This window comes from Stegodyphus dumicola, chromosome X1, assembly GCF_044657685.1.
Source record: "Stegodyphus dumicola isolate Sdum_Otavi_A_Nest chromosome X1, ASM4465768v1".
Lineage (NCBI taxonomy): Eukaryota > Metazoa > Arthropoda > Arachnida > Araneae > Eresidae > Stegodyphus > Stegodyphus dumicola.
The window spans coordinates 249,108,604-249,135,265 of NC_140780.1; the positions used below are offsets into that span (position 1 = coordinate 249,108,604).

The window sequence follows — 26,662 nt, forward strand, 5'->3', positions numbered from 1 at the left end:
ATCACAGCATTTTATGCTGATGATACTGCCATTCTGTCCTGTTCCTTAAACCCCGACCATGCAATTAAACGCATACAGGGCCACATGCGAGCATATGTTAAAAGCATACTTTCTTACTTTCTACGTTTTCATGTAATATATGTGAACATACACATATTTGCATTGAATTTGGGATTTTTTATTTATATCGGAGGGAATGGATTTTTAAATCACTGCAGAAACACTTGTGGAAATATATTATGCATAGATGTTCCTTAAAATAGATATAAGATAAAAGACAAGAAGTTTAGAACTTTTCCCATAAATAGGGTTATGAATTTAAAATTTATACATTAAAATAAAGTTTTTATCGGTTATGCATAAAATACAGCTTCGCGTGATACATCTCAAAACATAAACAAGATTTCTAATTAGTTATTCCGCTGTGACCCTGAAAAAAACTGATGCTAAAATTTTATGATGCATATTCTTCATTCTATTTCAAATTTACAGCATAAATTTGAGGTTTAAGGAATTATCGCTGAAATTTCATGTCTCATGTTGTCTGTTTATCTCAAAATTTAGCATATTGTATTTAAATTCGGGCATTGTATATTTTAAAATTGATATATCGTGCATTTAACACAGTTAAGGCGTTTGAGTACACTATCCTCTATTTAGCACAGCTTTATTAAAAACTCTGTGATTCGCCTAAAAACTCATAAAGTTACAATGCCTAGTACATAAAATGTATGGTAAATGTTAAATTTGAAATGTTACATGTCAAATTTATGTATAATCAATGTATGTACCACCTTTTGATTTTTCAATAAATGCCGAAGCGAGGCTCCTCTAGATAGTTAGTGTACAGGGGCAATATCACTTCTCCTTATGGCGACGTAATGTTGCCCCTTACACTTTTCTCCTGTCCTGTTCTGCCTGATCAGCAGTTCGGATTTAAAAAGAGGACTCTCCACCGCCATGCAGCTGGTTAGGATAGTGGAGTTTATTAGTTCTGCAATCCATAAACATCAGATGACGGCGTTTCTTATGCTAGACGTGGCCAAAGCTTTTGACCACGTCTGGCATAATGGGCTTATTTATAAAATGCTTCCTCTCACTGTCACTAAGGAGATGATTTTATTAATTTATTCTTTTATCACCAATCGTACATTTGCCATCAGATACGGTAATTTCTACTACCCCTCAGACAAATTCAGGCCGGCGTCCCCCAGGGCTCAAATTTAGGTCCTTTCTTGTAGCTGATTTATGCAATGGATTTCCCGCCTTTTGACGATAACATTAACTGCATCACAGTGAACAGAAGGAATCATCACAGTGAATTTTAAGTGAATTTTAATTAATCACTGCATTACAGTGAATTTTAAGGAACATCTATGCATAATATATTTCCACAAGTGAACTCCTTAAACCCCGACCATGCAATTAAACGCATACAGGGCCACATGCGAGAAATTGAGAAATGGTTTTGTACCTGGAGAACCTGTATTAACGCCACCAAATCACAGCTTTTGCTTATCGGACGACATAGAAGGAAAAACGTACACTGAACTCACATTATTTAATGATAAAATTCCGAAAGTTAGCAAAGCAACCCATTTAGGTGTGCGATTTAATACAACACTCACCTGGAACCCCCAATATCAACTGCTGTCGGCAAAGCAACTGGTATTGCTCGCAAACTCAACCCGATCATCAATGCATCCTCAAAACTTGATCTCGCACGTAAAATACGTATTTATACATCAAATCTTCGCCCTGTGCTCACGTATGCTTCACCGGCCTGGTGTACCGCCTCTAAGTCTGATTTCCAAAAACTCCAAGCATTCCAAAATATCTTCCTTCGAAAAATCACGGGCGCGCCCTGGTTCATCCGTAACGAGAATTTACACAAAGTTTTAAAAATCGAAGATATCACAACGCACATCGGACAAATTAACAATAACTTTTTCAACAAAGCGATCAGCAACGATACAGTTCATTTTGCCGATAACTTTAAGTATGAACTCTTAGAAGATGATTTCAACCTCCGCCCATATGCCACCCATCTATTAACATTTGATATCTGATTCCTGTCCTTTGCAGTCACTTTTTATTTTTCATCTTTTCATATTCACCAAGGCCCTAAGGGATAATGTTGGTTTCACGCAGTAATTTCACACACATGCATCATACATAGGGCATATTATGACACCCTCACATCTCTGTGTTCTTGCAACACAATAATTGCAGGCAAGGGCCTATATTTTACTCCTCCACCTAATTCACACATTAGTGGCAATCCAAATAAGGTCTCGTACGCGTGGAATCCTTGTTTAAGGGGCACTTGAGGTGCTGGTAAGAGCGTGATGAAGTTCGCGCTGAGACCAGCCTAAGTAACAGCATCACAGTATTACAGTTGACACAGGCGCTGAATTGTCTGTTTTGCCTCCTACTTCACTAGACCAATGTAAACCAACATCATTGCTCAAGTTAATTGCAGCAAATGGTACCAAAATTGATGTATATGAAAAACATTTAGTCAATTTAGACATACGTTTACGCCGAATTTTTCCATGGACTTTTACTATTGCTAATGTTTTGTGACCAATTTTGGGCGTAGACTTTTTAAGTAATTATGGTATTATTGTTAATTTGAAATCCAAAAAATTAATTGATAGCATGACTAACGTTGAGTCAGATGGCAAGATATCACGGGATACTGTACCCAAAATTACAGTTTTAAAACCGTTACATGTGTTCAATGATTTACTTAAAAAATATGATTCTCTGTTTCAAAATGTTTTAAAACAGCCTTTGGATAACAATACTCTTGGAATTACGCACGTAATCGAAACTAAAGGTTATCCAGTAGCAGCTAAGGCTAGGCGCCTAGCGCCTGACAAATTGGCTGTGGCAAAAGCAGAATTCACTTATTTAGTGCAAAAAGACATTTGTAGTCCTTCTAAAAGCTCCTGGAGTAGTCCTCTCCACATGGTAAAAAAACCGGATGGGTCTTGGCGGCCTTGGGGAGACTACACTTAGCCTTTTGACATTTTGTTTTGTCATTTTATTTATTTAATTTACGGAGTAAATTAAATTCAATCACTGTTCCAGATAATTATCCAATTAGACATCTACATGATTTTACATCTAATTTGAGCAATAAAACTGTTTTTTCAACATTAGACCTCAAGAAGGTATATCACCAGGTACCCATGAATAAAGAGGACATACCAAAAACGGCAATAGTTACTCCTTTCGGATTAAGAGTTCAACTACATTTCCTAAATGCACATTTGCTGCAGAACGCGTAAAATTTTTAGGTCACATTATCGACAAAAATGGAATCATTCCTTTACCAGAAACAATTAAAGTTATCCAAGATTTTCCCAAACACAAAACTGTTAATGAACTCGGACGTTTTTTGGGAATTCTTAATTTCTATAGGAGATTTTTAAATCCTGCTGTTGAAGTTCAACTTCCTTTAAATGGTATGCTCGGACGTTGTAAGAAAAATGACAAAACACTTTGAAATTGGTCAATAGACACTGCAACATCCTTTGCGTCACGTAAACAGCTTCTGACACAAGCTACAAACTTAGTCCACCCAGACCCAAAAAAGAAAATTGTTCTCATGTGCGACGCATCAGACAAAGCCATAGACGCTTGCGTCCAACAACTCAATGCTCAAACATGGGAACCATTAGGATTTTTCTCCAGAAAATTGAGCGATAAGGAACAAAAGTACAGTACGTACGACCGAGAGCTGTTGGCAATATTTGCCGCTATCAAATACTTCAGATATCTGCTTGAAGGTACGAACTTTCAAGTATTTACAGATCATAAGCCACTCACAGAAGCATGTTTCCAAAAGTATGACAAGCTCTCACCTCGACAAATTAATCAACTTAACTTCATCGGCCAGTTGACTACTGATATTCAACATGTGAGTGGTGCAGAAAATGGACCAGCCGATGCTCTTTCTCGCATCGAAATGGTTGCTAATGTCACTCCTATTAACTATGAATATATGTCGAAAGCACAACAGAGTAACATTGTACTCCAATTCTTTTTAGACAAAGAAAATCCAGTTTTGCAATTAAAGAAGTTAAAAATGCCTGAGAGTTCTATAGAACTGTATTGCGACATTTCACATGGTAAAATCCGCCCTTTTATTCCAGACAGTTATAGAAAATTTGTCTTTTCAGCTCTGCATAACCTTTCCCATCCTGGACCTAAAGCAACGCTGAAGTTAATTAGTGACCGATTTGTCTGGCCCGGAATGAAAAAGGACGTCACGAACTTCGCTAAAACTTGCCTACAATGTCAAAAGGCTAAAGTGTCTTGTCATGTACACTCTCCTTTAACTACTTTTATAGTTTCAGATGAACGTTTTCTCATATTAATATAGATTTGATTGGACTTCTTCCATCATCTCAAGGAATGTCTTACTGTCTGACATGCATCGACAGGTTTACTCGTTGGCCTGAAGCGTATCCATTGAAAGATGCACGGGCAGAGACCGTTGCCACTGCTTTTTATGCTGGCTAGATCTCAAGATTCGGTGTGCCTGCTCAGATCACCACTAATCATGGTATTAAATTTCGCAGTGAACTCTTTCGAGAACTAGCCAAGAACTTTGGTATTCGCCTTTCTCACACCACCGCGTATCACCCACAAGCCAACGGTATCATTGAAAGGTGGAACAGATCCCTCAAACAATCCATAATGTGTCACACATCCGTACACTGGACTATAGCATTGCCTTCAGTTCTTTTGGGACTTCGGACTGCTTTCAAAGAGGAACTTAACTGCTCTCCCGCCGAACTGGTGTATGGCCAAACTTTGCGTCTTCCGGGACAATTCTTTATGCCTTCTGACAGCAACATTCTGAGGAGTGACTTCCTAAAAAAATTTAATGATTATCTAGAGCATCTTCGCCGAACTGCTACTACCAATCACTCTACAAAACAAATCTTTGTGTATAAACACTTAGATAAATGTTCTCATGTTTTTCTACGTGTAGATACGGTAAAACCCTCTTTGCATACACCTTACACGGGTCCGTACAAAGTACTTCGACGTGGTGATAAAACTTTTACCATACCTAAAAAAGGACATAATATCACTGTGTCTATCGACAGAGTAAAACCTGCTTATTCAGTCCCAGATGATGTATCTGAACCTCCTAGTTTAACTGATGGGGATAAGGCCTCATCACAGCAACCAACCCATCCAGTAAACAAACAGACACATGAAAAAAGTGCTCCTGCGAAAGCAAATTATCGAACTCGTTCAGGACGTCGTGTCCACTTCCCCAAACGATGTGTGGAAGATTAATTTTTTCCCTCTCTTTTTCAGATTTTCTTTTTCCAGGAAGGGAGATGGTGTGAGCTACCTTCCTCCCCCCCATTTCTTCGGCGCTTCTCCTCTTCGCGCATGCGCAATAAGACTATCATCTCTGCTCGACTGCAAAAGAGAACTTTCGCCTTCTGTTTTTACTAGTTCATGTACGCGTTTTACTTATCGCTGAGATGCCTGTTATTTATTGTCATGTACGTATTTTGATTAATTAAAGAATTTGTTTTTCTAAATTGGGTGTCCAGCCAATAAATAGACCCCAAAGAGCTTTCATGATTAAATTCGTATTAAGTTTGTGCAGATGCTTCTCAATTGTACTAAGTTTCAAGTCTCTGTGTAGAGTTGCGTTGCTGACGTAGAAATCAGCGTTAGTAATCATTCTAAGTATACTATTCTGAATTACTTGCAGTTTGTACAGGTCTCTCTTTCTGGCCGTATTCCAGGCGGGTGAAGCATATGTAATGATAGGCCGTATGTTCAATATATACACAAGTCGCTTTCGACGCAGATTTCAATTTGAAAACTTGTTAAGAAGGGGCTTTAAACTGTTGATTACAGCAAAAGCCTTTTCCCTCACATTAGTGATATGATCGTTCCAGGTTAGTTTTTGATTCAGCACTACCCCGAGGTACTTGGCTTTTGTGACTTGCGGCACCTCTTCATTAAAAATATAAAGTTTCCTTTTGACTGATGTCCGTGTATGTTTTCTCCTGATGACAAGTAGTTGCGACTTTTGCGCATTGATCGATATCCTCCATTTAGTACACCAGGATTCAATATTGGGTATAATGTCCTGCAGCTTCTTTAAAGCATGATTTGCATTAGCAGACTTCACAGCTAAAGCTGTGTCGTCTGCATAACATCCTAAAAAGTTATTTCTATGCAAGTAGTCACGCGGAAAATCTGCAACATATAATAAATCTAAAATTGGTCCTAAAATGCTGCCTGTGGTATACCAGCATTAATTTTTCTAGTGTCAGAGACGTCTTTTCCGATGAAGACAGAAAAGCTTCTATTTGTGATGAATGAAGTAATGTGCTCAATCATTCTCCTTTCGAAGTTGAAATTAATTAGCTTGTAAATCAGCCCCTCATGCCAGACGCGGACGAAAGCTTTCGCCACGTCCAGCATGAGGATGGCAACATTTTGTCTGTGGTGTAAGGCATCTCTACAAAATTCCACAAGCCTTACCAGCTGCTTGGAAGTACATAATTTTGCGCGAAATCCGAACTGTTCGGGCAGAAGTACATCTAAGAAGGGCTTGAGCCGATTTAGGATAACACGTCCATAAACTTTTCCTAGCCCCGAAAGTAAGCTAATGGGCCTGTAGCCCTCGGGCCTGGTAGTATCCTTTCCTGTTTTTGGCAATAATATAATTTTAGCTTGCTTCCAGCAATTGGGGAAGTAGCTGATGTTGAGGCAGGCATTTACGATACTTGTGTACTTTGTGATCATGTTCATGGATAGTCTCTTGATGGCACTATTACTAATAGTGTCATGCCCAGGTGCTTTGCGGGCCTTAAGTTTCTTAATTAAATCTTTAATTTCCAGTGGGGGAAGAGTATTTTACTTGTTTTCTGATGGTAGGAGCGTTCAGCCAAACTTTAACTTTGTAGCAAATGTCGTAAATGAAATCAGTGTCACGTGGAGCTCTGTTTGGCATGAACTGCTGCTCTAAATAATCTGCGAGAACCGCAGCCTTGTCCTTGTTCGTAATAGCGATGTCGTCGTCAGTGATGTTTGAAATACCAATTCAACGCTCTTTTATACTCTTGGTCAATGTCAGGACTCTTACCCTAAGTACTCCATCGCCAGGTTTGGCGACTATTTTTACATTGGGGTCACTCTTCCAATGTCATATTAAGAAAAGGCAAGAACTTTTTTGGTTACCTTGTAATTCAACTCTTAAGTACCAGTTAGAGCACCTACAAAAGATAGGAGAAAACAATTCGAAATAGCATTTTAAACTGTATCAAAGAAGCCCTATACTACAGACAGAATGATGTTCAGTTGCATTCCAAATGTGTGCCGTATAGAACAAATGAGCCATGTGATTAGATACTTTAAAAAATGTGGTGATGTGCAAATAAAGGAAAACTTTATTGATTTCACAGAAGTTTGTGGAAAAACAGGAGAATATATTTCTCAACAGACTGTGGAAAAATTGACACTTAATGGTTTGGATATTGGACAATGTGATAGTCAGTCTTACGATAACGCATATCTAGTTAATGGGCCATGGAAATTCCATTTGGAAAAGGCGGCCTGGTGGTGCGGTTTCTGGGCCATTATTCCAGACCCAGAAATGGTGGCGGCAATTATTCCCTTTGCTAAACATAATAAAAATTATTAAATGGAATAAATAAAAATGAGCATTGCCTAGAACAGAACATTCATAACAAGCAAAGTAACGTTTTGGCATGAAAGAAAGGCTATTTAAAATTCCACTTTGTTAAATTGGTAGCCTAGTCAATCGTAAAACTTAGAAAACAGGTATTTTATATGTTTGCCTTAAATGAAAATTAAGATGACTAGACTTTATCCCTTACTTGGAGGCATGTATCTGTCGTTTGGCAATTTTTATAATCTATTTCAACCTTATTTTGCGACTTCAAAAAATTCTAATATTTTGTTAGCATTAAATGGATTATTATAAGCTACTTATTTTCCACGTTTCCATATACAAATGGGTGCGACTTCAACAATTTCATAGCAATATTTGACTGATAACATTAACGGTGGTCACATTAAGTGGTGTATTAAATATATATATATGAAGTTAAACTAGAATTAACTCTCATCTTCGGTTATGCACAAAACTCTGGAACATAAAATGCATATAAAACACAAATAAAGATGAGGTTTATTTTTAAAAATTTATTAGTGCTTTCATTCACAGTGCTTATTCCACAGTAAAAATATGTACATTATATTCAAAGGTATGAAAACATACATATGAAAATATCCTACTCGCATATTCACAAGTTAAAAATTACATAAGCAGTTTGTTACAGCATATTGACACAAAGACAAAAAATACATAGCTTTTCATATGAATAGTGCATCAGGATTTTAGGGTGCATGTGTATATAAAGATAGAAAATATTGTAAATGTAAGCATATATATGTGTGTAATATATATTTATACACACTCAGATACACACATATATTAATGCATCACTTCATACACACTAGTATGTTAGTGCAGTACAAAAATACAATTTTTATGTTATTTTTCTCAAAGTAAAAGAATTACTGATATTAAAGGAATATTACAGAGCTGTCAGTCCATATTATTTGTAAGTTTTACCTATGAAAATTCTTTTACAAATATGTACAATTTGTATGCATTCTTTAAATTTATCTCAAGAATGCACATGCAACAATTTCAAGTGAAATATCCTGATAAGTATCACATAGATTAAAAGGATATTAACAGCACTTTTTAAATATTAATTATGACATTCATTTTCAAATCAGGATGACTAAAACAGAAATTTAGCATTCTAAGAAGGAAAGCAGAATGTTTTCTTTTAAAAAAAATTAAAATACAATAGATGAATGTGGATATTGTACATGTATATTAAACCAATTTCAATAACTTTACAATATTCACTCACAGTTAATTATCACAGTTGTTCAAGAACTTTTACAAATGTAAGAACATATTTTGTTAAGACTGACAACTTAAAACACTAAGAGAACACACAACTGATTAAAACATTTTACCTGAGAATTTTATAATATCCTGGGTGTTTAAGCAAAAAAAAAAAAAAAAAAAAAAAGCAAATTTACTTATTCACTTTTAGTTATTTTAATGAATAAGAGCACTTTGGGCCTATATATTTGCTTTAAATTGTTCATCAGCCTTTTTTCCCCCCCAGGCTTAGCAGGAACAATTTTAAAAATTAAACAATCCACTATATGTACGCATGCAAATTCCTACTGAACACTATATACATATCCTTTTATACCAGAATGCAAGAAAACTCATATATTGAGTGTGAAAAAAAGCAAAACATGATTAATGATCACATGAAACATTTATGGTAAAGAAATACTACTGATATATTAACAAGCTTTGGCATCATGTTGTATTTAGTAAATGACTAACTATTCTTCCAAGGGGAACTTCAAACATTCATCTGATTCCTCCTGTATTTTACACTTTACATATTTGGGCAGTGCATAAGTTTCAAAGATAAATCTTCCAGTTTCTCTCAGTTTTATTCGTCATATAAGATTTTGCCCAAAATATGATTAACATTAATTCTTCGAACAAAAGATTAAAAATGCATACAGCTGTTGCAGTGTGGTTTGGCCTCCTTCTAACTAATTTTATAATGTTCTGGTTATAGTTTCCTGGAATTTATTTCATTCATATTATGCTATTATTTAGGGGATTTTATTATTATTGCTATATAATTTAAATGCACAGCAGCCTCAAGGTCAGAATTAAAATTCTAATCAACATTCACAAATTTAAATATTCTTACTTTTCAAAAGTTGACCATGATTCTAGGTAGTTGAAAGGAAACATTATAAGAGTAACAGGTTGTTTATGGCTTATAAAGGAAAATAAATATATTATAAAAAACACTATATTCTTCACACATTACATTCTGTACTCTAGCAACAGAAAACAGCAGCATATGAATTTTAATTACATGGCACAACTAATAATAAACAATTATACCATTTGTGATTTTTCGGTGATCCCGGAGAAGTAGATAATATCTGTTTCATTACTTGGTAAACCAAAAGGCAAAAATAAATTCAAATTGTGAAAGGAATTACGAAGAAAAAGCTTAAAATATTTACCCATCAAAATGAAAAGAATAAGAACATGTGGTTAGTTTGGTTCATATGGTTTGTAAAAAAGTAAAGCAGACAATTACTCCTAAGTTTCACATCATTTCAGGTTACCCATTACAAATGCACAATTGCATCATAATTTTCCAGCTGTTTGATGCGATGATATTATAGTAAGAATGACAGCATTCCATTGGTATTAGAAAACAATGACAACAATTGCTCTAGAGTGGCCATTACGAATAATGCTGAAGATAAATTGAATCATCTCAAGGGGGAAAATTGAGAAATTTGACCTTGATTTTAAATTTCTTCAGGGAACTCTATCTATCTAACAGGTGAGGTTCTCACCTACACATCCAGATTGCTCATCAATAGTTTTCTCAAAAAATTTTAAAAAGAATCCGAAAATTCCTGCAAGACACTAAAATTTTAACATAACTTCACTGTGATGGGAACTAGTGCTATGTTACTTGTTTATATTGATGAAGCACTGAAAGTAACATAAATAATATTTTGAAAGTTGAAATATTATCAAGTACATACACTATATATTGTCTTACTTTTTTAAACCATTAGTCACAGACATATACTTTCAAAAATAAAAAAAGCTTTAGATGAGGGAAATATAATATAACAAAGCCAATTTTGTAAAATTTGCAAAATTTAACTTTTGATAAGGTCTCCTGGTCCCTACAGCTATATGTACCAAACGTTTATACTCAATTTAGAAGGTAAAACACCAAAAATATTAATCCCGTACAACAAAAATGTTCCGAGATCTATTTTAAGTTCAAAAATCCTGTTTGGGGGTCGTACACAAAATGAAGAGTTACATGTTTGCATTTGTACGTAACTAAAAATGAATATCAATCCAGAAAAAGGTTTCTGAAATTTAAAAGATAAAAGCATACTTGTCATGAACGATACTGATCAAAGTAATCTTTTTTCAAAAGGAGATATTATTCACAAAATCTTACAGCATTCATGTTCAAGGAAATGGTGGCACACTGCCAACTCGTAACATTATTTGCATAAATAAAGATGAAAAATAGTTTTAGTTTAATAAATTTTTATATATTTATTATATTATAATTCTAAAGAAATAGAATTACACAGAAACATCAGTAACCTATTTTTAACATTTAAAAACTTATTAATCACTTGTGAAACTTCTTGTGGCATATCATATGTAACAAAATTATAAATTAAAAAATATTACACACTAGTAAATGACAAATCAATAAAATGCAATGGCATTAAAGAGGGAGGGGATAAAACTTCAGTAATTCAAACTTATTTTTAGCTGACCTTTCAAGGTAGCAAGAATCTCATATTTTGAAATTATATGTCTTAATCAATTTTTATCATATGGAAATCAAATATTTTGGATTTTATATACTATAAGGAACAGCAGTGTTTATTGAAATTAACAAAAAAGATCAGGAGACTGCAAATAATTTTAGGTTTCATTACTTCAGAATACTGCTTTTTAATTTTAAAATGCCAGAACTCAAACATTTGTCTCATATAAAACGTTTTTTTAACTCAAAGCATATAGCTACAAGCAACAGTTGTGAAAATAAAGGCTGCATAAGGACTTTTGTGGACACTGCATAAATATTATATTATAAAATTATTATAATATTATTATAATATTATAAAAACATTTGCTTCAAAATTTGAGGAAAAGAAGGCTAATGAACTATGTAATTTCAAACTGACATATTTTTTACACAACAAAGATCACTTTCAAATTAAAATTTGCATATATTTACACCCAAAAGCATAGCAAAAAATTATAAAAAAAATTAAAGAGAATCCATTAAAGTAAAACTGAAAGTTATGTCAAATGATTCCCTCTCCCCTTCATAAGAAAGAAAAATGTTTCTTTCACTGTCATTATTATTATTATTATTATTGAAGTTCCTCTCTCGCTCATGTGTTTGATTTATCAGCATTTTAAAATCCCATACAATGCAGAGTTATACAAAATGAATGACCTGATTTCAGATGAGCATTATTCCTTAACAATTAAAAATAAATTAATCTCATATGAAATGAATGTAAAAAGAAATTTTTGACTACAGGTATGCTACCTCCTGAGATCTACTCATATTAGGTCATAAATAGTTCACATGAGAAAAGATAATAAACCAAATAAGAAAATTATGTGGCTGAGCAACAAAGACTATGAAAAACACCAGAAAAGCCAGAGTTCTATTTTACGGTTGTTGCTCTTCCTAAAGGTACAAAGGAATTTAATGCTGTTTGTAAAAATATAAGCTTAAGATGCTATACCCATAAATTACTCAGAAAAATCATGTGAGTGCATGTTTGTGTCCAATAGAACATTAAACAAAGCTTCTCCTCAAATAACAGAGAAATCAGTTATTTTCTGATGCTATTGATGATAGTACTAACTTTAAAAATCTGGACAGGCACTGGGCTACAGTTTGCACACAGTAAGATTTAAGAAATTATTTTGGTTAGATGTGCTAAAAACTCTGCTTGCAGCAAGGCACCTTATAGTAACAAATTTTGTACTTCACCATTAGTACAATTTTCTAGTAATGATCATAGTTTGTCAACATCCATTTTAAATTTCATTCGATCTTTTAGAAAAGCATTTCAAGTTTAATGTATTAAAATAAAAGGATGTTTTTAATTAAAATTTTATGCAGTTAATTTATTAATAGTATAATCCAAGTTCAATGTATTAAAATAAAAGGATGTTTTTAATTTAAATATTCATGCAGTTAATTTATTAATAGTATAATCAGTGACTATAGTGTTTTCTTATTAAATCAACAATCCCAACAATACAGAATGCTAACACATTTTAAGCAGGTGTACAGATCTTAAACTCTCCCCATATAGCAGGCAATTTTTTGCAATTAGTGAGCAAAACTGCTTCTGCTTCAATGTGAAACCATTGTTTGTTACAAAGTTAAAATAACAAAAACACTTTTGCTCAAAAATTAAAAAAAAAAAATTAATGATACTTTAAATGTTATATCTTTCTATGCACTTTCTTTTGCACAAAGATATACTGCAAAATTCATAATTTATATCATATTACCCTGCATATTTTCTTGATGTAGTACACACAACATTGTTGCAACGTATTTTTCCTTTTACTAGGGATGGATTTGATGGGTTATAATGCATGTTTCCTCATGCCCAAGAAATGTCTCTATAGAGAATCATTAAATGTCAGATATTGATGGTATATAATGTCAACGGATGTGTGCAGAAGAAAGGTACATTGCACTACTGGCAAAAAGAACTGGGCACATCACAGCCCAGCTGGTGGTGAATGAGTTTCTTGCTGCTACATGAAAGCAGATCTCCTGAAAAACTAGTGAGACATTTGGGAGAAGGAGGACTATATGCCTGCAGATCTGCTATGTGTGCCCTATTGTCTAGACAGCACCGTACTGCCCATCTGCAAAGTGTGGTCAGCATCACAACTGAATTGAACAAGACAGGACTATTCACAGATGAGAGTAGTTTCAGTCTGCCATCGGCTTGCAGACACCAATTAATCTGGTGTGAGAGTGGTGCTGCTTATTGCTCAGAAAACAAATCTAGGACAGGGACCCATACTGATGTGGCCAGTCATGTTGTGGACTGGCATCCTGATCAATAAACGTACACTCCTACATGTGGTTGCAGCTGGGACTATGACTGGCCAACAATACATTGATGCAGTTTTACTGCCTCATGTTTGCTTTTTCCATGGTTCTTTCACTGATAAATTTGTTATTCTAGTGTAGCACATACAATATATATGTGCTACACTATTTAGAACATTCTCTGTATTTATTCCCAAAAGGTTGAAAACTCATCCATGACTGGTAAATTGGCTACTTATGACCATTCTTCTTCACAATTAGAATAATCCGAATCCAGGCTTGAATCAGAAATGTTTGAAATTCTTGCTAAAAAGAAAAAGTTCTACAACATCCCATAATTTTGTCATCACTAAAATCATCATCAGTAAGCTTGTTGTCACAGGAATAATTTGACAAACTATCTGACACTATTCTTCATCATCACAATCTATTCTGTGATGATCCATTTATAGAAATTTGACATAAAAAATCACTTTGCCATTGAAGAAAGGAAAAAAAAAAAAAAAAAAAAAAAAACTCCAGTAAGAATACTGTACCTGTAATTTGAAGAAAATGAGTAGTTGTCTCCAGTACTTTAATAATAATTGGCACAAAACGAGTTAAGTTGTTTCCCACACTTTAAGAACAATATACATAAAACGAATTCAGTCATTTCCCACTTAAGACGTGTTAACAAATTTCACATTTGTAACGAAAGTTTTAAAATTAGTTAAATAATTTTAAAAAATTATAACGGTAATTGTGTAAAACAATAATATTCATAATTGTGTAATAGAAATAATCCTTGCTGCAATTAAATATAATTTATACCTTCTGCCTAAAGATCCAGAATAGATAACAGTAAATGCCATTATACATTATAGGCTATGTTTGCAAACATTCAAGTGATTGTCCATGACACACTTTGAGATACATTTTTAACAACAACAAGAATTACATAACAATTCAACACAAATTCCTATCCTAAAGTGCAACATATAGAAAATTATTTTTAAAATATTAAAACATCAACATCATAATCCACACAGTGCAGTAATAAGTACAAGTTTTAAGCAAATATTTATCATTTTTTAATGGCACATGTGCAGTAACATGATATATACATAACATTCGAAATGCATGATAAGTTTTACTCAATTTATGCTTGCTATTGAATTCTCTGTGCCTTAAGAGAAATACATACACTGGATATATAACAACTATTTAATCTTATCATTTAATCTATAACTGATATATTCACATTAAAAAAGCTGCTAGGGTATACAAATGATGACAAGTCTAACTAAGAATTGATTCAGTAAATGGCAATCATGAACTGGGCATTTTAAAAAGGAGGAGCAGATTTCATTTTTTTCTAACAAAATTATTATTCCTCCCAGTACTATGTGTCATCTATCATCTGACAGAAAACCAAACAGAAATTATGCTCTTGAGTTCAGCTGCATTCAATAAGATATATAAACATAATTGTATCTCACAAAAGAACCACTTAAAGTGCATAAGAAGATGGTGTATAATACTCTCAGCTCTAAGATCTCTAAACTTGACACTTTCAGCCTTTTGTTATTGGTAGATGCATCCAAAACTCCATTTTATGTACACTGATAAGAAAAAAGATGGGGCAGTTCTATACCTCCCATTCTACTGGGCCGATTGACGAAATTCAACTTGCGTTTTTCAGGTTTGAAAGCAAGACTTAGGATAGGTATTATATTTGTATATAGCATTGTTCTAATACAGGTATTTTGACACAAAGTCTGACTTTTTCTGAAATGACATACCACTTTTTTTTTCCATATTTCAATTCTACGACTCAAATTATGCATAAATATTAAATTTTATAAATTTTGGTGTGAAATTTATGAAGAAATTCAAAAATTTATATTGGCAAATATTTTTCAGTTTACGGCAAGAATAATTCACTTGGCAAACTTCTTAATTTATAGGAATCTGTTTTCCATTCCTTTTTTTAATTGTAAATGAGTGGGAAAAAAGTAACCGTTCACTATTTCAAATAATTTTCACAAAGTGCGTAAACCACATTTGACATTATTATCACTTATAAAAAACATGCAAAATTTAGAAAATGTGCCAATATGTAAATTCACGTATTTCTTAGGAAATTTTGAATGAAAGACTAATTTTTTTCAGGTATAATTAGAAATACGTCTACTTTAAGATGATGCTAAAAATTTTATAGGTTATAACTCAAAAATTTTTTTGAAAAATTTATAAAAATATTTAAAAATACACATTTTAAAAAGAAAGCATAAAAAATGTGCAAATTATGTTTGGATTAAGCCTAAATTTTGAATTCTGGAAGAAGGAATCAAATAAGTTTAATAAAAAAAAGAGAGATTAATAAATATATATCAAATTCAATTAATGCTGAGGAGATAAAATTTTGAGAGCTATTTTTCTTTTTTTTTTTTTAAATTACTCAAGCGATTTTTACAAAACTTGGCAGTTTGGTATGATTTGAGTCATAGAATCGAAATATGGAAAAAATGGCATGTTATTTCAGAAAAAGTCCGATTTTTGTGTCAAAATACAAATTCTAGAACAATGCTATATATAAATCTAATACATATCCTAAGTTGTATTTTTGAAACATGAAAATTGCAAGTTGAATTTCATCAAACGGCCCAGTAGAACGGGAGATATAGAACTGTCGCATTCCCCTCCCCCGAATGTACCATTTGTACCTGTTACAGATGAAGTATAAAATAACATGAATGCCCATGAATAATTCTGCTGCATTTCATATCTGCAATACAGATGCACCACCTGGCCCAGAAGTTTGCCACTTAGTGGCTGTGAAGGGGAAGTTATGAGTCTCTTAATAGCTGCTATACATGTTGCATGTGCCAATTGTACTCTCTGAATGATGCAGAAACATCAGATCTGATGGATTCCCAAAGCCATATGACTATTGAAGTGTTTTTAATTGGAGCCTTGGTTACAGAAGATAAAAATGTCTTTGGTGTAAAAGGAGCACACTTGTCAACCATTATAAAAGTACCCAAGAAAGACAGCAAAATGGCATCTTCTATGCACAGTAATAGATGAATGGCAAAGCTCATTTATAAGGATATAGTGTCCCAAAAGCAGAATCAAATGCTATTCCCCATAACATCTAAAATGAGCAGTCATCTTCAGAACCGTGTTTCAACCAAAACTGTCAAAAAGCAACAGCAAGCTGCAAACATATACTTGTAAACCACTGGTTACAAGCCAGACTTTCAAACTATGTCAGTGGCACAAGTGTGCACCAAAACTGGGCTCCACATCAGTAGCAAAAAGTCACCTGGTTAGATGAATCAACATTCACTTTATTTCAGACCACTACACATGCATGTCCCTGAAGAACATTAACAGAAGCTTTTACATCTGCCTGCCTATTGCTGAGTGTGAAGCATGAAGGTGGCTTCCTGTTGATATGGAGTGTGATATCTCAGCACTGAGTTGGCCCAGTTATTCTGCATGACAAGATAACAGCCAACCATTATCAAAATACCTGGCAGATCATGCACATCCTAAAGTCCATACTTTATAGCCTGGAAAGCAATCGTTGTTTCCAGATGACAACACTCTCATTTCTCCTCTTATGAGTGTTCAAGCATAGTTTGAACAGCATAGTAATGAAGTAAGGCATCTTGGTTAGCTTCCTCAGTCCCCTGACTTGTACATTATTGAATGTTTGTGATGACTGGAAGCCAAATTTTGTGCTAGAATCTTCCTCCAGCTAATTACACTGCTGTGCAGGAGGAATGGCTTCATATTACCTTAAATGTTGCAGAAGACATATACATGCACATACAATGTGTACTTCTGTCAAAGTGTGGTCCCTCAATTAATAAATATTTTATTTTGTAGGTGCTTCTAATATTTTAAACACCATTCATATATTGCAAGACCTTAGACACAGAATCACCAGCAACACATTTCAGTATAATAAAGTAACTATATTATGTATGGCACAAAACTGACTACTGCTTTGATGTATGTCAATTTGAGGTGAATGCACAGAGAATGCCTGACATAGTAAACTTTCATCTTTCCTTTATTACATGATGTATGACACAAGCTGTAAGAAATAACAGCAACTAAATTCTGCTTCTTCTGTTTAAATACTTATATAAAGACATTAATAAACTAATACTACTATTACCATACAGTAAAATTTACATTCATGTTAGTTCAGCTTGAAATAAAAAAGATGCTACAAAAAACTATATACTAATTACTCATTTGGCAAATACCATCGTTCAAATACAAATAAGCAAGTTTAACAAAACGTTTTCCAAGTTACAAAAAATAAATCACTAATGTAAAGCAAATTTTGGAGTAATTTTGCTGCATACCTGTCAGCTAGATCAGAAATTCTTATGAGTGGAATTAAGTCCTATATAAAAGTCATATGTTAATTGACTCTAGGTAAAACTATTTTCATTTGATTTAAATTTTAACAAAATAGTTCAAAAATTTTTAGCCTTATCAAAGCATCAACTATATACTAACTTCAACACTTTTGGGGGAAAAATCAGTTTAATTTGTTCTTAACTAACCATGTAATATTAAATATTTCCTTTTTCAACCTTTCTTTAAACCATTCCACAATCTTTCCAAATATATTCCATACTTCAACTCTATCATAGAATGATGACAATACCATTTCAGAAGGAAACTTTTCTAAGCCACTTGGAAATTCCACAGCTTTCAATGCAAAATGGTCATTATATCCCAAGCATATTCTGCAGAGGATCATTATCTCTAACTTGCATTATTTGATGAAATTTGCATTTTACTGTAAACTTGTGTTTTTAAAATATATGCTACTATATTAAAGTGTGGACAGACAAAATATACTGAAGATTAGCATAGCCTCTGATGATGATGATGTGAAAAACTATAATAAATACTAAAGCAGATATTAATATCAGTACAATTTACAAATAAATATTAATTAAAAATTGTTTTACTGAAGTTTGTGTGTTTGCTGAAGAGCTCTAGTGAATCATAAATAAATTAAATGTAGATTTGTTAGCTTTTCAATATATGAAGTGAACAAAACAATTTATGAAGGCAAATAGAAATCCAACCTTTAGCAAATAATGACATGCGTAACTAACAATGGATAAAATACTCTCATATAGCATTAACTGCTTTATCTAATACTATGTAGTTTAATAACCTAAGGATGATTTCTAACTTAGTAGAGAAAACAGGACTGCAAACTATTCCCTGAATAAGGTAACAGATGCAAAGAAGAAGCAAATATCATGACCAATAAAAAGCAGTTGTATCATTCAAAAGGTTAAACAACAAACTGATAATAAGGATGAAAATAACTTGCATTTTATAATAATGTAAAAACTATACCTTTCTACTATATACAGATTTACTCTCAAACTATTTTTTTAAATTTTATGAAATGATTTTTACTATGGGGTTTATGACCTTTCTTCATTACATTCACATCTTTCCTCAGCCATTTTAAAACAATTTGGTTATTCACATGAGATATTGTTTTATACTCTACTTCATTCACATTTCATATGTAAATTTTATACAAATATAGATGAAGAATGCACAATAAGCATTGAATCAGAAATTTTGTACAGTGAAACAAGAAAAACTCCATTATGATTAAAAAAAATTTTACTACGAGAATGAAGCTTTAAAAATAATAGGAACCTCAGAAATTGTTAAGCAGCAGATTTAACTATAATACAAAGTTATCACAGGTGGAAATTCACCACAAATCAAAATAATAAAAAATACTGTATGGTAAGTTAGTTTTTATTACAAAATATTTATGATACATTCAAAATATTTGATTGATGTCAACAATGTTAAACTGTTTTATTCAATTACATTCTTTCTCTATATAAAGATAAAACAAAATAGCAAGAAACAAGCTGATAAAACTACTTATTATCATCAAATTGCATATTTAATGAAATAAAACCACTAAAAATTAGGCTACACAATTACCTTTAAGTGAAATGCCCATGGATTAAAAACACACATTTTTATGCATTTTCATTAACAGAAATAAGCTTAAATATCTCGCATTTTGAAATTGTGGACTCGTGAAGAAAGTTGGTCATTCTTGAACTCCCAATATTTTTTAGAAATATACATGAATCTACTCCTCTAACACCACACAGAGGAAAAAAAAAAAAAAAAAAAAAACCTAGCAGCTAAAATGCTGTAGATCAGCAAATAAAAAATGTATAAACAATAGTTACTGAAACAGCATTATTTGGCAATCTTCCAGAACTTCAACACAATATTTTCTAAGACTTGAGATGATAAATTATCATCCTAAAATATTAAACAGATACATGCAGAACTTTGATTTGCATGCATTTATCTATGTATGAGTTCCATTTCTTTGCAGTGTATTTATTAGCTGTGTTTAGCAACATATTTCTTTCAATCAGCACTTTTTCACACTTTACTAACTGTTTGTGTAAGAATTTATATGTTTAAAATAAAGAATGAGAGGTAACCTTCCTATATTAAGTCAAATGATGAAAAATGTAATAAAAACATTAAAACATTCAAACAGAAATGTGTCTAACATGATTGAACTGAAAAGCATATGGCAAACATTTTCACTTACATCATTTAATTTTGATTTAAGTGGAAATGTACCTTACTGTTCAAGCAAAACCATACATATATGGTAAAAAATATATTATTTATCTACATTTAATAATGGAAACTTGAATTTTTTAATTACAATTCTGAATAATTTAATAAAACATATTAATACATAAATAACTTTTTTAATCACATGAAGTATTATTTGAATAAAACACTATTAAATTTCATTTATATGTTTTGTAGTTTAAAAAGGAAATGTTACACCCTACTTAAAGTTTTGTATAGCAAACGAAGGTTATCTTTAGCACTTTTCATGTCTGGCTTCAAGTCTAATGCTCTTTTATAGGCATTTTCAGCAAGCTGGTATTTCTTCCATCTGTGATACAGTACCCCTACAACAGTTAGAAAACAGAATTAAATCAGACCGAAATGCCATTAAAAAAGTCGCAAAAAGGCAAAAATTTACTAATTATCAGTACATTTGTTTAAGCACTTTCGAAGCAAGATTGTCAAGAAATTCCACTAGACAGTCCACTATTTAGAAGTTGTATTACATTAATAAATATATATAAACTACCTTTAACAATACCAATGTTGCATCATACTAATATTTTTAAGTATTATAACATTATCTGAAATATTTTACATACTCAAGCATGAAGAAGAAACACAAAAACTTCCTTCACTTAAAACTGTAAAGTTTAAAACAATACATTTTTTTAAACAGAAAGTAGAGAGTTGATAAATAGTTTAATGCACCTCCTAATCAAAAGAAACTTTTTCTCATACAATTATCAAAAAATTAATCAAATTAAAACAAACTGTCTAATCTATTACGTCTAATCAAAATGCTTATTCCAGGTATTAATAACATTTTACAGGGTTTAGCTCAACACCTTAATGCAAATCTAGGGTAAATAAAAAAAAAAAAAAAAAAAAAAAAAAAATCTGAATATTTCATCCAACCAATTTTCTATACTTTGTCCTAAAGAAATTGGTGTTAAATTTTCTTGCAGTTCACAATGGTAATACTACCGTACAAAATTATTCATAAACAAGGTATCATAAAAGGAAGCATTTATAAAGCACATACGAATTTGTAACAGAAAAATGAGCTAAATTTTTATTAAAAAATTTTCACAATCATGAAAACCACCTTTCACTAAAACAATTAGTTTGTGAAAAGGTTTCTTATACAGGGATACAGTTTCATATACTCGGTAATTCTCAAAAAGTAGGCACAATTTTTTATTTTTTGATTCAGAAATTTTTAGTGTGTTATAAAATGTTTTGAAGTACTCCTTTCCTTATTGCATGATTATCACTTAAAAAAATCATGGCTGAAAAATAAGAGTTGAATTGTTTCAAAACGAAGGGTCTGTATGAAATCAGAAGTGGCTTTGCAAAGGACTTTTTGAGAGAAACTGACTGGTATTTATGTTACACATGCGGAAAATCACAAAATCAACCTGCTCGCTGAGATATGGACTGAATTCAGCTACCAGTGATCATTGATTTTACTGCAGGAGGGTCTATATAAAGATACAAAGTCTAGTAAATCTTCAAGAAATTTTATGATATCAGCATATATTTATTCAATATTTCGATTTCCTCAAAAATATGTTTTATTCTTCATATTTAAAATTTTTATTGTAGTTTTTTCTATTTAATATTGCCATCTGACAAATGCAAAATGTAATGCAAAACAATGAAAATATAATCAATAAACAGATTTTTGAAACTAAAGACTATTAAAAAGAATATACAAAAGGGGTGGGAACCCGAAAAGAAGTTATTACCGCAAAAATGGATGAAGGAACAATGAACACCGATATAAAATATTTACAGCAAAATAAAAAAGTTTTTAATAAGTACACAAAAATACGAACAAACTAAAGACTTGAGTATGCTTTGATTTTACGCATACCTATGAAATATTAGTTACCAAGGCATCTTTTCAATATAAGCAGTATTGCAAAATTAATATTCCATTTATTTGACAATTGCTTCAGCTATGAAATAGCAATTTCGTGTTTCCTAGTTTATGGAAAAGAGGCAGCGGGGCACCAGAAAAGAGAAAAATTTCTTTTGCATTCCCTAGGTTCTTATCTGAAAATTAACAGAGGTGATCCCCTAAAGGTCCATTTTCAAATAAGCAGTTGCTTCTGCAATGCCATCAGAAAAGAAGGTGAAATTGCATTCCTGTTTCTTGTCTTTTTAAGTAAAATTCTTTGAAATTTTACCACCATTTATATGTTAAGCAAAGTTAAAAAAAAAGAGAGAGACAGAGGGGGGAGGTAGGGAGAGAGAGAAAGAGGAGTTCTACAGCTCCTGTTCTAGTTGGCCAAATGACAAAATTTAACTTGTATTTTTCATATCTTAAAAGTGCAATTTAGGATATGTATTAGATTTATATATAGTATTACTTTAACATACATATCTTGACATAAAATAGGCCTTACCCAAAATGACATATTGATTTTTTCCCCAAATTTTGATTATATACCTCAACTTATGATTAAATACCCAATTTTGTAAAAATTGCATAAACTGTTCTTGATTTATAAGCATACTAGTTTTAAAAATCTAGCAGCAAAAAAAAAAAAAAAAAAAAAAAAAAGAGAGTTTTAAATGGAAAACTCCTAATTTACGTTGCTTTACTGGAGCTTATTAATTTTGCATTTAATCATGACTTTGTTTTCTCTCCCAATATACTGCATTTTTTATTCTGTGCATTTAAAAAAGCTGTTCAAATGTGAGGAAAATAGATAAGAGTTTAAAAAAATTCCCACAAAATTTAACTCGTGAATAAAATTTTATACTTAAAATCAATATGCCGTATTGAAGGTGAAGAGTTTATTGTATAATGCATATATCTTGTGCATATGAATTTTGATTATCTAAAAGAATTAATAAGATGATAGGCTAATATTATTAATGGATTATACAAATTACAATTTAAGTATATATTTATTTAATATCCACGTGGGAAAATAGGAGTGTTAAGTGATTTGTGTTAACTTAAATTTTTGAGCTCACTTGGCAGTTCATTTGTCAGATTTTGCTTTGCTCTGGCATACGACAATCTTACTGGGAAGGGAGGCATATTATTTATCTTTTTGTGGCTAGCCAATCAGCTTTCTCTTTGCTGCCAGTGAAGAAGACAGAACAGGAGAAACCAGGAAGCAAAATACACAAACATACCTGTTACTACAATTCATGGTTATTATGATTATGACTTTAATTTTAACTTTGATAAATTTTAAGCTTTTGAAATTTCCCAAGCAAAAGTAAAATTATTTTTCAGTTAACAGAATTTGTAAAGAAATGTGGAGAAGGGTTAAGGAATCATGATACTATAACAGAAGTTTCCCATTGTGATGACAATGCTGTAATCATCAATCAGCTAATGGACAAAATTTTTAGTATGGTTTTTAACCATGGGTTATAGACGCGAAATTCCGTATTGAAGGATGGCTTCTCCATTCATTACACATGAACATTTCTCCCAGATCACAATTCGATTTAGGATTGTATGTATACTGGAAGCAACCAGGATACAAAATGAAAGGTTCATTTTGGACTTATAACAAGAAAATAGCACTTATTCATGACATTTTGAAAAACTTTGAAATTTCACGGTCAAACCAATAACTGTCACGGTTAAATCCAGTAAATATATTTAAATTGGTAGAGAAGACAGTGACAAAGAGGATTGTTGAGACCAAAAATATTTCTGCTGACAGTTCAGCTGGAATTCTCAACACAACAATTACAGGACTTCAAAAAATGGAGCTGTACAAGAAATTATGTAAAAGAAAAAATAGAAAGTATTAGCACTGAAAAGGAAAAGAAACAGCTTATAAACTCACACTGAAAGAAATGTTTAAGAAGTAAATGCCGTTTTATTTTTTTTTTTAAATTTGTAAATTTTCATTTTTCTAAGGTTTTATTTCGATTCTCCTATTCTTTTATTTATCATTGGATATTTGATTCTGACTCTCCTATTTTTTTATTTGTCATCGACTTACATAACACCATATACAATCCTCTCCACATAAAATATTTGAAATTTATGCATTTAAAATCAAAACATTTCATGAGTTGCAAACCTGAGAATGATAACATCTGTATGTTCCATTGTTTAACAGTAGCGGACTGTATTGTGACTTGCAATTACTTCAGCTGAATTTAAGAAACTTCAGACTCAAAAAACTTGACCGAATCTCTTTATTGATGGTTCAAACATCATGTTGGCTGAGGAACGGCGACAGAACACGGGGAACCTCTAGCTTCAGAAGTCCATCTTGAAGAACCTCTGCCTCATCGGAACTCCAGTAATTCCTAGCAATCATAATGCCCCAAACGCAAGCTTAAAAACTCTAACAAATTTGCGTCTGCACCGCTCCTCAGTTCAACAAGAGAAATAAAATTTACATAACATCAAAATTAAATTATTGATTTAAAAAAGAAATTGTTGATAAAAACAGAAAAATAAAAGTACTATAAGGTTTACACTTCCATCTTTAGCTTATACAGCTTATAATATACAAACACAAATACAGTTATACTTGCATCAAATTCAAAGTTGGTAACATATCCTCAATTTATAATTTAGAATGTCATTACATAGTTTTTACTCAAATACATAAATATATGTTCGAAAACAATTATCCAAAATAATTAACTTTGTACTAGTGTCTCTACATTTTGCTGGTAGTCTAATAAATTCTGTCACTTCTAGTAGTTTTAGTCTGATGGCAGATTCTTCTTAAATCGTCTTGAAAAAGCTCTACACTTGAATTTTTACTACAACTGCAGAGTAGGGACTTATTTCCAAAGGATAAATCCTTTTGGCTGGCCATATAATCTCGCCTCTTCAAGCCTTTAAACACACAACAAGAATATTCACATCTTTCTTCAGATATATTTCAAAAACTTTTGCTAGAAGCCAAAGAATTCTCTTTGAATCACTTTCTATGTAAACAATATCACCTAATTTTAAATTATAGCAACTGCCTCTTTTCTGACGATTCAAAGTACTCAAAATACTCCAACTGAAATCTCCTTTTTTGGATGTTCTCTCAGGGGCTGTTAGTATCACCATCTTTTGTTGACATCCATCTTATCCAAATGGTCAAGATCAGGAACTCCCACTGTCAGATAATTCTGCAAAAACATTGCAGAGGTTAAGAAATCACATTATTGGGGTCCTCAGACAAGGAAGTCAATGGCCTTGAATTTATCACGGCTTCACAATTACAAAGGATACTGTTCATTTCCCCATTACAAACAGAAGCATTTCCTAAAACTTGTTGAAGGAGTGAATCATTTACTCTAATAAATTCTGTCACTTCTAGTAGTTTTAGTCTGATGGCAGATTCTTCTTAAATCGTCTTGAAAAAGCTCTACACTTGAATTTTTACTACAACTGCAGAGTAGGGACTTATTTCCAAAGGATAAATCCTTTTGGCTAGCCATATAATCTCGCCTCTTCAAGCCTTTAAACACACAACAAGAATATTCAGATCTTTCTTCAGATATATTTCAAAAACTTTTGCTAGAAGCCAAAGAATTCTCTTTGAATCACTTTCTATGTAAACAATATCACCTAATTTTAAATTATAGCAACTGCCTCTTTTCTGACGATTCAAAGTACTCAAAATACTCCAACTGAAATCTCCTTTTTGGATGTTCTCTCAGGGGCTGTTAGTATCACCATCTTTTGTTGACATCCATCTTATCCAAATGGTCAAGATCAGGAACTCCCACTGTCAGATAATTCTGCAAAAACATTGTAGAGGTTAAGAAATCACATCATTGGGGTCCTCGGACAAGGAAGTCAATGGCCTTGAATTTATCACGGCTTCACAATTACAAAGGATACTGTTCATTTCCCCATTACAAACAGAAGCATTTCCTAAAACTTGTTGAAGGAGTGAATCATTTGAACCATACACTCCATACATCCACCTCACTAGAGATCAGAAGGATGGATAAATTTCTGTTCAATCCTAGATGTTGGAAGCTTTTGATTCAATGGTCTTTCAGTCCAAGCTTTGTAACATGCTTCCCCACCCTTCGAAATTCTTGCCATTATCACTATACATAATTGTAGGCCTACTCCTGCAGGCAATAAATCATCTAAGAGTTAAAAGGAAAGCTTAGATGTATAGCTCGTTCACAACGCAAGCGTAAATAACAATCTGACTTTTACTGTCTTCTTTTAAATGAAGAGCACCAGATAGATCCAA

General features: G+C 32.4%; 1 protein-coding gene across 2 annotated transcripts in view; it reads right to left on the reverse strand.

The window, feature by feature from the left end:
- Positions 1–8,200: 8,200 nt before the first annotated feature.
- Tmtc4 (Transmembrane O-mannosyltransferase targeting cadherins 4) overlaps positions 8,201–26,662 on the reverse strand; it is a 199,068-nt gene continuing 180,606 nt past the window's right edge. For both annotated transcript variants that reach the window (XM_035354750.2, XM_035354749.2), the window contains exon 21: positions 8,201–20,800. In XM_035354750.2, the coding sequence (XP_035210641.1) occupies positions 20,667–20,800 (134 nt within the window). In that variant the 3' untranslated portion in view covers positions 8,201–20,666. The remainder of the gene's footprint in view (positions 20,801–26,662) is intronic.